Genomic DNA, 14423 nt, shown 5'->3' on the forward strand with positions numbered 1-14423 from the left:
CAGCTATGGAGACCATGTCATTGGGTATATTTAAAGCCAAAGTTGATCAAGGTTCAGCACAGTAGCACCACAGGGATATTTACTTAGCCCCCTGCTCTAACCGCTATACACCTATGACTGTGCAGCCAAGTACAGTTCCAACACCATATAAAACGGTGGTGATGACACCGCTGTTGTGGGCTGCATCAAAGGTAGTGATGAATCAGCATTCAGGAGGGAGATTGAAAATTTTGCTGAGTGTTATAATAACAACAACCTCTCACTCAATGTCAATAAGACCAAGGAACAGATTATAGCCTTCAGGAGAGGGAAACCAGAGGTCCATGAGCCAGTACTCATAGGAGGATCAGAGGTGGAGTGGGTTAGTAACTTTAAATTTCTGGGTATTACTATCTCAGAGGATCTGTCCTGGACCCATCATATAAATGTAATTACAAAGAAAGCATGACAGCGCCTCTACTTCCTCAGGAGTCTGTGGAGATTCAGCATGTCATCGTAAACTTTGGCAAATTTCTATAGATGTATGGTGGAAAGTATGCTGCCTGGCTTCATTACAGCCTGGTATGGGAACAGCAATGACTTGAATGAAAAGTCCTGCAAAAGGAAATGGCTTTGGCCCAGTACTTCATGGACAAAGCCCTCCCAACCAACAAGCGCATCTACATGAAACATTGTCGTAGAAGAGCAGCATCCATCATCAAAGATCCTCACCACCCAGGCCATGCTCTTTTCTCACTGTTGCCATCAGGCAGAAGGTTCAGGTGCCTCAGGGTTCACACCATGAGGTTCGAGAACAGTTACAACCCCTCATCCATCAGGCTCTTAAACAAAAGGGGATAACCACACTCATTCTATTTCTGGTGTTTCCACAACCTATGATTCTCACTTTAAGGGCTCTTTTATCTTATTTCATACTCATTATTTATTGCTGTTTATTTATATCCGCATTTGCATAGTTTGTGGGCTATTGATCCTGTTTAATAGTTACTGCTCTATAGCTTTGCTGAGTATGCCTGCAGGAAAAAGAATCTCAGGCTTGTATGTGGTGACATGTATGTACACTGATAATAAATTTTACTTTGAACTTTGGTAGGTTCTTGATTAATAAGGGCATCAAAAGTTATGGGGAGAAGGCAGGAGAATGGGTTGAGAGGGGTAATATAAAAGCTTTGATGGAATAGCAAAGCAGACTTGAAAGCTGAATGGTCTAATTCTGCTCCTATGTCTTATGGTCTTATGCCATTGAGGCCCTCCATTGGCCAGGGTCAACAATGGCTATTGTGTTCTAACTGTCTACGTGATACGCAAACCCGTATGCAAGCCAGGATGGTACGATATGGAGAGCAAACTATTGCCCATGCAGCAGGCTCCCCTCTCCACGCTGCTGATGAACCCAAGGGAATGGCAGAGACCGATACAGTTTGGCACCAGTGGCATCGCAAGAGCTGCCAGTCAGTGTTGAACTCAAAGTTGGACTATCTTAGGTACTCCAGTTCCGGATTTTACCTCGTGGTTTACTCCCGAGGTCTTCCCCATGAGTGGGTATAGCTGAAAGGCAAATGAGGTCTGAGGTTAGAGTTTCCCTTCTTCTAGATGAGCTGCCAACCATGGCTGATGAGCCCCACCTGCCTGAAGCGACTGGTTTTAAGACTCAAATAACCTGCCTTTGCTCCTTCTGCAGTCAGTAGAAGTGGGTCCTCCAGGTTTTGCAGCTAAGCCACATGTGAAAGCCAGGAGCTGGACTTGGTTATCAGAGGCTATTTGAAACACATGCCATTGGGAGCATTTAATAGGCAGTGGGAGCTTATCCCCACTACCTCACCCAGCCATAACAATCTTAAGGAACCTGTGGTCTTTAGATAGGGTGAATCTGCATAGTCTTGTTCCCAGGGTTGGAGAATAAAGAATTAGAGGATAGATGAGAGGAGAAACTTAGTTGTAACCTGAAGGATTGGTAATGCTGAAGGAAGTGGTTGAGGCAGGAACATTTAAAAAGTATTTGGACACATATATGGATAGGAAAGATTTAGATGGCTATGGGCCAGAAGTGGGCAAATAGGGTTCACTGAGATGGGATTCTTGGTCAGCATGGATTAGTTGGGCTGAAGGGCCTACTTCTGTGCTGTCTCAATCTATGAATACAAATTCAGGCTGTAGATAATTATAAGCATCAATTTGTGCCATAATGTTCACAGCTGAGATTGCTTGATATCTACATTGCAATAGAAATGCAATAAGAACATTTCTCTGACCTGTAATGTGACTAAGGACATCTTTTTAACATTAAATACTCTGTAGTAAACTAAATAGTTATTCTAAAGCAGGGCTCCCCAACCTTTTTATGCCGTGGACCAATACTATTAAGGAATGCGTCTGTGGACCTCAGGTTGAGAACATCTGCTCTAAAGGGAGATTAAGCCTGTGGCTTCGGTAATTCTGAGCATCTTTTCTAGTATTCTGGCTGAAACAAGTTCAGCAACCAGCACCAGAGATAAATCACATGAGCTGACCACCCATTCTTGCCTGGGGTCTTTCAGAGGGATTGTTACCACTTGGACTGTATGATTTCTTTAGTGAACCCTCTCACACAATCCCAACATTATTTTCACAAATGCAAACAGAACATTAGATACATCAGGCAGCATCTGTGGAAAAGGAAACAAAGTTCAGGTTGAAGATCCTCCCTCAGAACTTGTCCTTCCTGGTCCACAGCGCCTGTCTTGCTTATGAAGCTGGTTAGTGAAAGCAACGCACATGCCCAACGCAGTTCTCCTGAAATTGTGGCTCGTGTCCTATATACACATCAGAATCTCATTTTGCATCTCTTGTCTGAACAGCACAGATTTTTCAGATCTTGTGATAAGACCATTTTGAAAGGAATGTATGTATTGGTCAATTTAACTGTGTTAACATTCCATCCTTAATAACGTGGGCATGATAGCATCAGCCTCTTAGCACACTCCATAGTTCTAACGATATTTCATGTCAGTTAATCTTTGCTGATTAATTTCTATTTCAGGGATTGCTTCAGTAACTGCTCTACGTTCTTGTACAGTGGATCGACTTTCTCAATTCTATTTGCAATATGTTCAAAGCAAGTCTTGGCAGGATATTTTCTTCTGACTTCCAAAACGTTGCTTCTAAGCCATCCAGAGACCTAATTACTATAATGCTTGAGCTTCCGCTTCTCTGTCCACCCAGAAAAGCTGCACTGACTTGTAAAGGTGCAAACCTTCAGATTATTAACCCTACGATAAGAACCATTCTGTCTCCTGATGCCTCAGACTTGCCATAGCCAAATAGCTTGTTCCAATGGTAAAATCAGCCTCAGTGTCAATGCTGGCTGGGCTTTAGCCCCTGGTACAGGAACAGCAGCTGAGGAATAAATTCAGATTCAGGTTCATGTATTTTCCCACATAAATCAAAAAAAATACAGTGAAATGTGTCGTCTGCATTAACAAAAAAACACAACCTAACCATGTGCTGGAGGCAGCCCACAAATAGCACCACACAGCAGAGCTGTGCCAGTGACACAAGCCCCTTTTCTCCCTTCCAGCCACCCACTCACTCACACACACAGACAGGCATCCAACCCAGGACAGGCCTCCAGCCTCCAACATCAGGCATCAGGCCTCAGGGATTTTGACCATCGAGGCCTCAACATCAGGACTTGCTGACTTCAGTCTTTAACCTTTGGGCTTCGCTTCTCGGTATCAACCCCGGACTCGCCAATGATCTTCAGGCCTTGAACTCTGGACTCAGACCCCATTGGCCATAGGGATTGTTGGTCTTTGCCACAGCACCTGCTAACCTGACATCTGTAGTAGTAGTGTAGTAGTAGTAGTAATAGTAGTAGTGTAGTAGTAGTGTAGTAGTAGTAGTTTAGTAGTAGTAGTGTAGTAGTAGTAGTAGTAGTAGTAGTAGTAGTAGTAGTAGTAGTAGTAGTAAACCACTACTATCGGATGACCTTCAGCGTCAATGACTTATTTCACCTCAGCGCTGAAAGAAAAGAAGCATCCTACTAGCTTTAAGACAGAAGAGGGTCAACATCAAGAAGAGCATCAATTTTCTTTGGGAACATCTGGACAATGTATGAAACAGGAAACTAGGTCAGGTCACAGCAGAAATGAGACCCTATAGTCTATAATTCCACAGTGTCAGTCAAAGCACATGGATGAGATCAGAATGCTCAACAGCACCAGGTGAAACTCTGCGTTAAGGGTTAGATGATGGGCAATGACACTGGAGTGTTGCAGTCCTTTTGAAGAGGGAATGGGCCCCACTTCTGTCAAAGCCCATCAGTCCCAGTCCAATGAGTGCCAGACCGAAGGAGAAACACAGCAACATCTCCTGGTTTCACTGAAATGACAAACTCTACCTCACACTGCAGCTGGAGTTACAGAGAGAGGGCCAGGCCATGGCCTGACAATTGCCAGAAAAGACCTGAATGCCGAGAGCTAAGGGCAGCACAAATAACGGAGGAGGATATGGGTGTGACACTATGAATGAAAATGTGAGAGGCTTGTTAACCTCTGCGATCTGAACAGTTTATTCACCAGTGAAACATTATTCCAACATCCTGAAATTCACAAGCTGGCATGGTGTTATCCAAATGGAATCAAATCATCCATAGAGCGATCAATGCCAAATTGTGATGCTCACTGACGGGTTTAAAAGTGAAAAAGGGGGCAGATGTTAGAAGTAGCCACCACTTGTGATAGCCTCGTTCAGGCCAAACCTGGGAAGTATGGTTCCACTATAGGACATGAGTGTTGTGATAAGCTGGAACCATCTGAAATAAAGGAAGTGTTTTGTTCTGCATAAGATTAGGAAACTTACAGGCCCTGATGAAGTGGAGATAAAGATAAGATAAAGATGTGTTTCATTTGATGTATGTGTATTGGAACATCAAAACATACGTTGTTTGCATCAACAACCAGCACAGCCTGAAGATGTGTGGGGGGTGGGGGGGTAGTCCGCAAATGTCAGATTGATTCCATTGCTGGTGCTGTAAAGCATTGGGCTAACCACTACACTACAGGGAAAGCAGATGCAGAGAACAAGTGGCAACACTCGTTAAACTGAGCAATAAAGGCTGTTTAGGCAGAGGGAAGAACGGATTACACCAAGTACACATAGTGCCACAGAAACAAAACAAACCCTGTATAAAAATGTTCCAGACACAAAATCCTAGACATGAAGGATGAATACCATGAACAGTACAACAAGGCATACAGGAAGGCAAATCTCATAAGAACAACGGCATGTTGATAACCTGGCAATTGCTATTGAGAATGCAAGCACTTGTGGCAAAAAGGAAAAACAAAGCAGACGTCAACATACACTCAGTGGCCTCTTTATAAGTTACAGGAGTGGAACCCAGTAGGACCTTCTGCTGCTGTACCCCATCCACTTCAAGGTTTGATGTGTTGTGCATTCAGAGATGCTCTTCTGCACACCACTGTTGTCATGCCTGGTTAAGGCAGGGGTCCCCAACCTTTTTTGCACCACAGACCGGTTTAATATTGACAATATTCTTGCAGACTGGCCGACGGGGGTGGGGGGTGTTCAAGTTCAACAGTGCGTGACAGGGAATGAAGAAAAGGTGCAGCTGACTCATATCGTTTCATATCGCCAAACAATATTAATTCCTCACGGCCCGGTAGCACATGCTTTGCGGCCCGGTGGTTGGGGACCACTGACTTAAGGCATTGGTGCCTACTTGTCAGCTTGAGCCCGTCTGACCATTCTCCTCTGACTTCTTTCATTAAAAAGGCATTTTTGTCCACAGAGCTGCTACTTACTGGATGTTGTTTTTTTTTGCTTTTCACACCAGTATCTACAAACTGTACAGACTGTTGTGCATGAAAATCCCAGGAAATCACCGGTTTCTGAGCTACTCAAACCACCCTATCTGGCACCAACAATCATTCCACAGTCAAGGTCATTTAGATCACATTTCTTCCCCATTCTGATGTTTGGTCCGGCAAATAACCAAACCTCTTGATCATCTCTGCATGCTTTTATGCACTGAGTTCTTCCAGATGATTGGCTAATTAGATATTTGCATTAATTAGCAGGAGTACAGGTATGACTAATAAAGTGATTACTGCATGCACGATATATACCTATCAAAGTTAAATCACAGAGCAAGTAATACATTAGACTGAGCACTTTGAATAATATCTGAACAGTGACACATCTAAAGAGGAAGCAAAAATATGATATTGATATTCACATCGATAGTCCAACAAAATGGAAATCAAATAAACCATTAAATTCTTCAAAAATGGCAAGGCTTCTGGAGAGAACATCCTGAATAGAGGTTTATTCAAGATAAATCTTGAGTCGGCAACATCGAACTGGAAAAGGGGAAAAAAACACTAGATGAGTGAACCCAGAGAGTTATAGTGAAGGTACCTAGGAAAAGGGGTGTTCAAGCAATTGTAATATCTGGAATGCTACTGTATTTTTATTCATACCAGGCAAAGGTAATGTTGTTGAATGAGTATCTTAGGCAATTGACAGTGCTCTCACAAAAGTGCAAGCTGGTTTTAGTTCATCCTTTTGCTGCACGAACTAGATCATTATGTCGCATAATTGGATAATGTTTGAAATAGCAATGGCAAGTCTGTATAGACTTTCAGAGAGTTGTTGGTTGCATTCACTGGATCAGCTTTTTGACACATTCTGCAGACAAATAGAATTCCTCTCTGCAGAATGATTGTCAGTAAAAGCACCTCGTCCAAATCAAATTTCCATGTAATGTTGATCACCCTGAGCTCAAAGTTGAAGAGAAAACAGAAGTGAATCAAGAGTGTGTTATACTTGCAATTCTTTTCAATATTGCCATAGAGTGAGGAACGCATTGCACAATAGAAGTCATGTCAAAAGGCATCAGATGGACAGGTTTCTTATTGTTTGAAGATCTGGATTTACCAGATAATCTCATATTCCTATTGTCTCATAATATCACGAAGAACAAACAGCAACTTGATACAGCAAATCAGTCTTCATAACTAGCTATTCTGCTCTCCTATCTCCATCAACCACTCTCCTTCATAGAGCACTCCCATGCAACCACAGAAGATGCAACACCCATCCATTTATTTTTACCATTTCCACCATCCGCGGGCCAAATCAATGTTTAAAGGTGAAGAAACAATTTACTGTATGGTTCACAGTGTGGTCCTGCGTACAATGGAGAAACCAAATGCAGAGTGAATAACGGCTTGGTGCAGGATCTTAGTTCAAACCTGTAAGGACACCCTTGAGCTTCTAACTCTCATGCTGACCTATATTGTCTGTGACTTCCTGTATAAGAACCTGAGGAATAGGAGCAGGAGTAGGCCATTGAGCCTGCTCCACCATTCAATAAAGATCATGGCTGCTCTGGACATGGACTCAGCTCCACTTACCTTCTCCTACAATCCTTAATTCCCCTGCTGTGCAAAGATCTAAATTTGTCTCGAATATATTTAATAAGGTAGCCTCTACTGCTTCCCTGGATGGAGTAGTCCACTGATCCACTATTCTCTGGGAAAAGTTTCTCCTTTTTTCTGTGGTAAACCTATTCTGCTGAATCATGAAGCTTGTTCTATTTCCCAGATGAAACAACTTTCCTGCCTCTATATTATCTATCGCTTTATATGTCTCTGTAAGATCCCCTCTCATTCCTCTGGATTCCAGTGCATATATTTTATTTTCATTTCACTAAGAGATACAGCACAGTAATCGGCCCATCCAGGCTAATGAACCCACGCCACCTAATTACGCCAGTGTGGCCAATTAACCTACTAATCGGTACGTCATTGGAATGGGGGAGGAAATTAGAGCACCTGAGGAAAGCCACATGGTCTTGGGGAGAATGTACAGACTTCCCACTGACAGCGACAGAAGTGAACCCCGGTCATTGGCTCTGTAAAGAAGTTAAGCTAACTGCTACTCTACTGTACCACCCGAGTGACTCATAGTCTAACCCCCACATCTCTGGAATCAGCCTGGTGAGCCTCCTCTGCAAGTAAGGGGACCAAAACAGCACTGTTCTCCAGGTGCAGCCTCTCCCTTTCTCCCATGGTCCACTCTGCTGTCCTATTAGATTCCTTCCTCTGCAGCCCTTTGCCTCAAACTTTTTACTTCACTCCCCTTCCCCCAGCCACCAGGCTTCACCTATCACCTTCTAGCTTGTACTCCTTCCCCTCTCCTCACCTTATTCTGACATCTTTTCCCTTCCTTTCCTGTCCTGATGAAGGATTTCAGCCCAAAACGTCGACTGTTTATTCATTTCCATCAATGCTGCATGACCTGCTGAGTTCCTCCAGTATTTTATGTGTGCTGCTCTGGATTTCAAGCATCTGCAAAAACTCTTGTATTTATTCGCACTTTTTGTTTTCAATTCCATAACTAATTCTCAATCCACATTACTAGATTATTGCCAACTCTGTAACTTCTGATCCGGTTGATAAATCTCTCATGTGGCATTTTATCAAAAGTCTCCTCAAAACACAACATGCATCACTTTCATTCGTATCCTCTTATCTCTCCAACTGGTCACATCTTCAAAGATTCCAGGAGAAAAAATTAACATGATTTTCCTTTCATATGTCCATACTGACTCTGTTCAATTGTGTTATTCTTTTCAATCCTTCACCATATTTGAGAATAATCAAGATTCCAGACAGGGAATAGAACTTTATATTCATTTCACAGAGGTTGGGAGGTAAGTTAGGAGTGTGTCAGAATTGTTAATTTTAGAGGTTACAAAGGTGTGAGAGAAAGATTCAGCAGCAGATGAACTGAGGAGGGATTGATTCAAGTGACTTTGCAGAGATGGATAAAGTAGCTCTTAGCAATGTTTTGAATTATTGTAATTTAATTTGTTTCTTCCTCTGACTCTACTCTCCAATGAATCTCCCTTCTTTCCTTACCTTTGCATTGTTGTCTTCACCTACATCCTTTTAGAAATTCCTTCAACATAGCTGTTGAAGCAAACTGATCAGAAAAAGCATTACAGCATTAAACTCATTTATGGTAACTGCAATAAGATTCACAGGTGTCAGATATCACATGCTTGGACTTCACAAGACCAATCTTATGCAAATCCCACTAACTAAACTGCTTATAAGTCACCCAGACCAGAGGAACTGCACCCTAGGGTTCTGAAAGAGATAGTGATAGAGATTGTGGAGGCATTAGTAATGATCTTTCCAAAAATCATTGGACCATGGTGCCAGAGGACTGGAAAATTGCAAATGTCACTCCACTCTTTAAGAAAGGAGGAAGGTAGCAGAAAGGAAATTATGGAGCAATTATCCTGACCTCAGTGGTTGAGAAGATTTGGGAGTTAATTGTCAAGGATGAGGTTATGGAGTACTTGATGTCACAAGACAAGATAGGACAAAGTCATCATGGCTCCCTTAAAGGAAAATCTTGCCTGATGAACCTGTTGGAATTCTTTGAGGAGATTACAAGTAGAATAAAGGGGATACAGTGGATGTTGTATATTTGGATTTTCAGAAGGCCTTTATCAAGATGCCACACATGAGGCTGATTACCAAGTTAAGAGCCCATGGCATTCCAGGAAAGTTACTGGCATGGTTAGAGCATTAGCTGATTGGTAGGAGGCAGTAAGTGGGAATAAAAGGTCCTTTTCTGGTTGGCTGTCAGTGATTTATGGTGTTCTGCAGGGGTCAGTGTTGGAACCACTTCTTTTATGCCGTATAGCAATGATTAAGATGATGGAATAGATGGCTTTATTGCCAAGTTTGCAACTGATACAAAGATTGGTGGAGGGGCAGGTAGTGTTGAGGAAACAGGTAGGCTGTAGAAGGACTTAGACAAATTAGGAGAATAGGCAAGAGAATGGCAAATGAAATACAATGTTGGAAAATACATGGTCATGCTCTTTGATACCAGAAATACATGTGCTGACTATTTTCTAAATGGGAGAAAATCCAAAAATCAGAGATGCAAAGGGACTTGGGAGACCTTTGCAGAACACCCTAGGGGTTAACTTCCACGTAGAGTTGGTGGTGAGGAAGGCAAGTGCAATGTTAGCATTTATTTCAAGGGGTCTAGAATACAAGAGCAGGGATGTGATGCTAAGGCTTTATAAGGCACTGGTGAGCCTCACCTTGAGTATTGTGAACAGTTTTGGGCTTCTCATCTAAGAAAAGATGTGCTGGCATTGGGGAGGGTTCAGAGGAGGTTCACAAGGTTGATTCCAAGAATGAAAGGGTTATCATACAAGGAATGCTTGACAGCTCTGAGTCTGTACTCACTGGAATTTAAAAGGAGGAGGGGAGATCTCATTGAAACCTTTTGAATGTTGGAATGCCTAAACAGTGTGGATGTGGAAAGGATGTTTCCCATCTGGGGGAGTCTAGTACAAGAGGGCATGGCCTCAGGATAGAGGGGTGTCCACTTGAAACAGAGGTGCGGAGAAATTTGTTTAGCCAAAGGGTGGCAAATTTGTGGAACTTATTACCACGGGCAGCTGTGGAGGCAAGGTCACTGGTTCTATTTAAGGCAGAGCTTGTTAAGTTTCTGATAGTATATGGGGAGAAGGTTGGCGATTGGGGCTGAGGAAGGGAAAAAAGGATCAGCCATGATTGAATAGTGGAGCAGATTTGATGGGCCAAATGGACTAATTCTGCTCCTATGTCTTATGGTCTAAACTTTTATCTTGTTCTGGTGGTGGATACAGCTCTTAGAATTACAGCTCGGGGTGTCGGAGTTTAGAGTTCAATTCTGGCACTGTCTGTAACAACCTCCCTATGGAAGGTGTGGGTTTTCCCTTGGCACACCAATTTCCTCCTACAATCCAAAGACTTACTGGGTAGGTTAATTGGTCATTGTAAAATTGCCTTGTGATTAGGTTAGGGTTAAGATTGTTGGGTTTTGCTGGGACAGCTCAAAGGGCTGGAAGAACCTACTCTGCACTGTATCACTGAATGAATGAATAAATCAGTCAATATGTCTTTTTATGTCTCCAATTTGCATAACTTTCTTGTATACAGGTTCTACACATCCAATGAATGGCAAATCTTGCTGTCCATTATAATATTCTTCACTGTTACAATGCTGGAAGTCCTGCTGTTGATTTTGTTCAGAGCAAAGCTTCCACAAACAGCAGTGGGATGATGATCACATAAATAGTTAAGATTTTGATTGCCGGATAAATATTGCACAGTGCATTGGGGAATCTTCTACATGTTCCTAAGAGAGCACAGAAGATCAGGTGTTAATGTCAAATGTTCAAAGTTCCAGGTGAGTTTATGATTAAGGTACTGAGATGTCACCATATACCAGCCTGAGATTCATTTTCTTGCAGGCATTCGCAGTAGGGCAGAGAAATGCAATACAGTGAATGAAAGACGACACATAAACTAAGACAGAGAAACAGCCAATGTGCAAAGGAGGGCAAACTATAAATAATACTGCTAAAACCAGAAGTGGAGTCATTGAATACGAGTCTATAGGTTGTGGAATCAGTTCAGAGAATGGGTGAGTGAAGTTATCCATGCGGGTTCAGGAGCCTGATGGTTGAAGGGTAATAACTGGTCCTGAAGCTGGTGATGTGGGACCTACAGGTCGTGTTCGGCCTTTCTGATGACAACAGTCAAAAGAGAGCCTGGATGGTGAGCGTCCTTGATGATGCCAGTTGAAAAGGCGGGAACCACAACATGTCAACACAGCCCCAGCAGTGAACTGCAATGTATTTTCTCCAGAATGGGACTTTAGTGAGTCGTGGCGGATTCAGAGGTGCTTGAGTACCCATTGAACCAAACAGATATAAATAGTTTCAGAAAATATTTCAACTTCTCCATTATTTAGTGCCAATAACGCCAATTCCGAAATGCTTGTGCTTAAATTACTTTGAAATAATGGTGACATTTTCTGGGCGTGATATGTGAAATCTCTGACAGATAAGACATCAGCACGAACAAAATACATGCCATCCCCCACCAAGCTCCACCGTCAGGAGTTCTTTGTATATTGGAACACTTTGCAAACCTGGGAATACAACGATACTGGGAACGAGATAATTAAAGCGATTAAAGTCGGGCGACAGAAGGGAACTGTATATTTATGTTTGTGGGGGGTGGGGGATAACTCTTTTGAGTTAATTTGCAGAGTCGAAAATGATACACTATTGACGCATTTGGTAGCTTGGGGTTTCTATCGGTCCCGTGTGGTCAGACCACTCCAGTACTAGCTATGTTTACAATGGAGAGGTACTGTAAACGCAAAAAAAATCATTGTCCGGGAACGGATGTTGGGCATAGAAACTGCTTTGTCTTCAGCTGCGTGGCAATTTGAAGACATTTTTTTTAAATGCTTGATTTGAAAAATTATGTTCCCACGGTGCGGCAGCTTTAAGCGAAGCTCACGTTACACGGCTGTGTTGCAGGATTGTATAAAAACAGGAGGGAGGGTGGTGTAGTGATTGCAGGCGCCGGATCTCATGCATTGCACAGAGGAAACCGGCGGACTCGCAGCTCGTTCTCTGCACCTCCCTGATACCATGCAGCGTACCGGGAGAGGGTAATGTTGACCATCCAACTCCTGGTTGTGGCTCTGATCGCCACCACCAGCCTCCCGCCTTGCAGGGGCTGGAGTGGAGAAGACTTTATCCTGCAATCTAACGGCACTTCTCTCAACTTCTCCTTGGCTGCCTTGGAGTTGGATTCTGCTCCGGGGGCTGCCAAGGCGGATAGTCCTGTCGCCCAGAGTAACCGGTGCAACCTCACCGTCGTGAGGCTGGTGTCCACTTCGCTGCTAGCCCGTTGGGAGAGATCGCTGGGTTTCCACTGCGACGTGCTTCTGTTCACCACCAACACCAACGCCAGGTCGTTCTTCTCGGCAGCTTTCAACCGGGTCTTCCCCCCGCTCATCATCGACCATGTGGGAGTCGGGGGCGGGGGGCAGCAGGAATTCAAGCTCTGCGTAGGATGCGGGGGAAGCCAGCGCAAGAGGAGGACCCCACTCCAGGGACAGCAGGTTAATTTTTGTTGCCTGGACTTCAGCCTGGAGGAGCTGAGCTGGGACAAAGGCTGGAGACTCAACCGTAAGCCCATCGAATCCACCCTGGTGGCTTGCTTCATGACCATGGTGATCATCATTTGGAGCGTGGCTGCTCTAATCTGGCCGGTGCCCATCATCGCAGGCTTCCTACCCAACGGCATGGAGCAGAGGAGAGGCTGACGTTTGTCAGCTTGCAGCCTTGGACTATACCCGGGCGGGCGACCTGAAATTTATCCAGTTCTCCATCCACCACGCCAGGGGGAACAGAGTTACAAGCGGTCACTGCCCGCAACCGCACCTCTGAGGCATCGCACGCTTCTTGGTGATACAGTCTCGCTGAGAGTAAATAGAAAGAATTCGGCAGCGGCGGATGAGAAGGTGTTTGCTGAGCCTTTGGTCGTGCAACCTGTAGCGCAATTATCTTTCTTTTGTACTCGAACTTAGATCTGCAAGTTAACTTATAGCGACGGTTTTCTTTCGGACGGGTCGGACCAGCCTTTCTAGCATTTAAACCATCAAGAGTACATATTTAACACGTTTATTTTCTGGAGATACAGGTAATAAGTGTAAGCTTTGAGTCGTGGCATATGATTGATTTGCTCCATCTCGTCTTCCCGAGATCTGGGTAACAGCATGGTGTTTTTCATTTGTAGATTTCTTAGTCTCCAAACACTGCTTGTCAGTGTATTTGCCTTTTTTTTTTGCACTCTTTCGTTTTCTAATCAAACAATGCCATCCCAGGGTGATTCCCCACAACCGCTGGTTACTAATCATACAAGCAACAGACTCAATGTCGCGTAATTACCAGAAGGGCCTGGTGTCAGGAGTCTGCAAAATGAATTCCCCGCCATATATCGGTTAATTTGTGTTTACTGTTATTTGTACATGTACCCGTTTCTTCTCACACAATTGGAATAGATGGAGGAACATTTTGGGCTTGTTAATAGTTGCCCTTTGGATCCCATCAATAAAACGTGCTGTATTGAAATTTGTAACGAGATTTGGGCAAAGCTTTTGAAGTTGTACAGATGTGTTTGAATGGTTTTGGATAAAAAGTATTTAAAACATGATGCTGTGTGGATTATTGACCCTACTTTACCAGGACAACTTCCATTTACGCAGTGCCTGCTAATGTTGTCAAAATATCCCAAGGTGCTTCACTGAAACAATATAAAACACGATTTACTGCTTTCTAATCTCATAAGAGTGCTCCAGTACTGTTATAAAATGATTTATTTCCCTAATGAATTTATGGGTTGTGAGAAATCCTCCCCATTTAATTCACCCCACCTACAGTGCCTCTCTTCATGGTATGACTGGCAGGGCTGCAGTCTACTTGTATGCAGGGCCATGGTATCCAGGATTGTTTGGGCACATATCCCCATTGCCACCCACTC

The 14423-nt window shown here is 43.5% G+C and overlaps 1 protein-coding gene across 1 annotated transcript; it reads left to right on the forward strand.

The window, feature by feature from the left end:
* The first annotated feature begins 12491 nt into the window (after positions 1-12491).
* On the forward strand, positions 12492-14069 carry LOC140212329 (transmembrane protein 158). The gene has a single exon (XM_072283028.1). It carries the CDS (start codon positions 12550-12552, stop codon positions 13204-13206), a length of 657 nt encoding a protein of 218 aa, XP_072139129.1. The 5' UTR covers positions 12492-12549; the 3' UTR covers positions 13207-14069.
* Positions 14070-14423: the final 354 nt, after the last annotated feature.

Source organism: Mobula birostris, chromosome 19 (assembly GCF_030028105.1).
Source record: "Mobula birostris isolate sMobBir1 chromosome 19, sMobBir1.hap1, whole genome shotgun sequence".
Lineage (NCBI taxonomy): Eukaryota > Metazoa > Chordata > Chondrichthyes > Myliobatiformes > Myliobatidae > Mobula > Mobula birostris.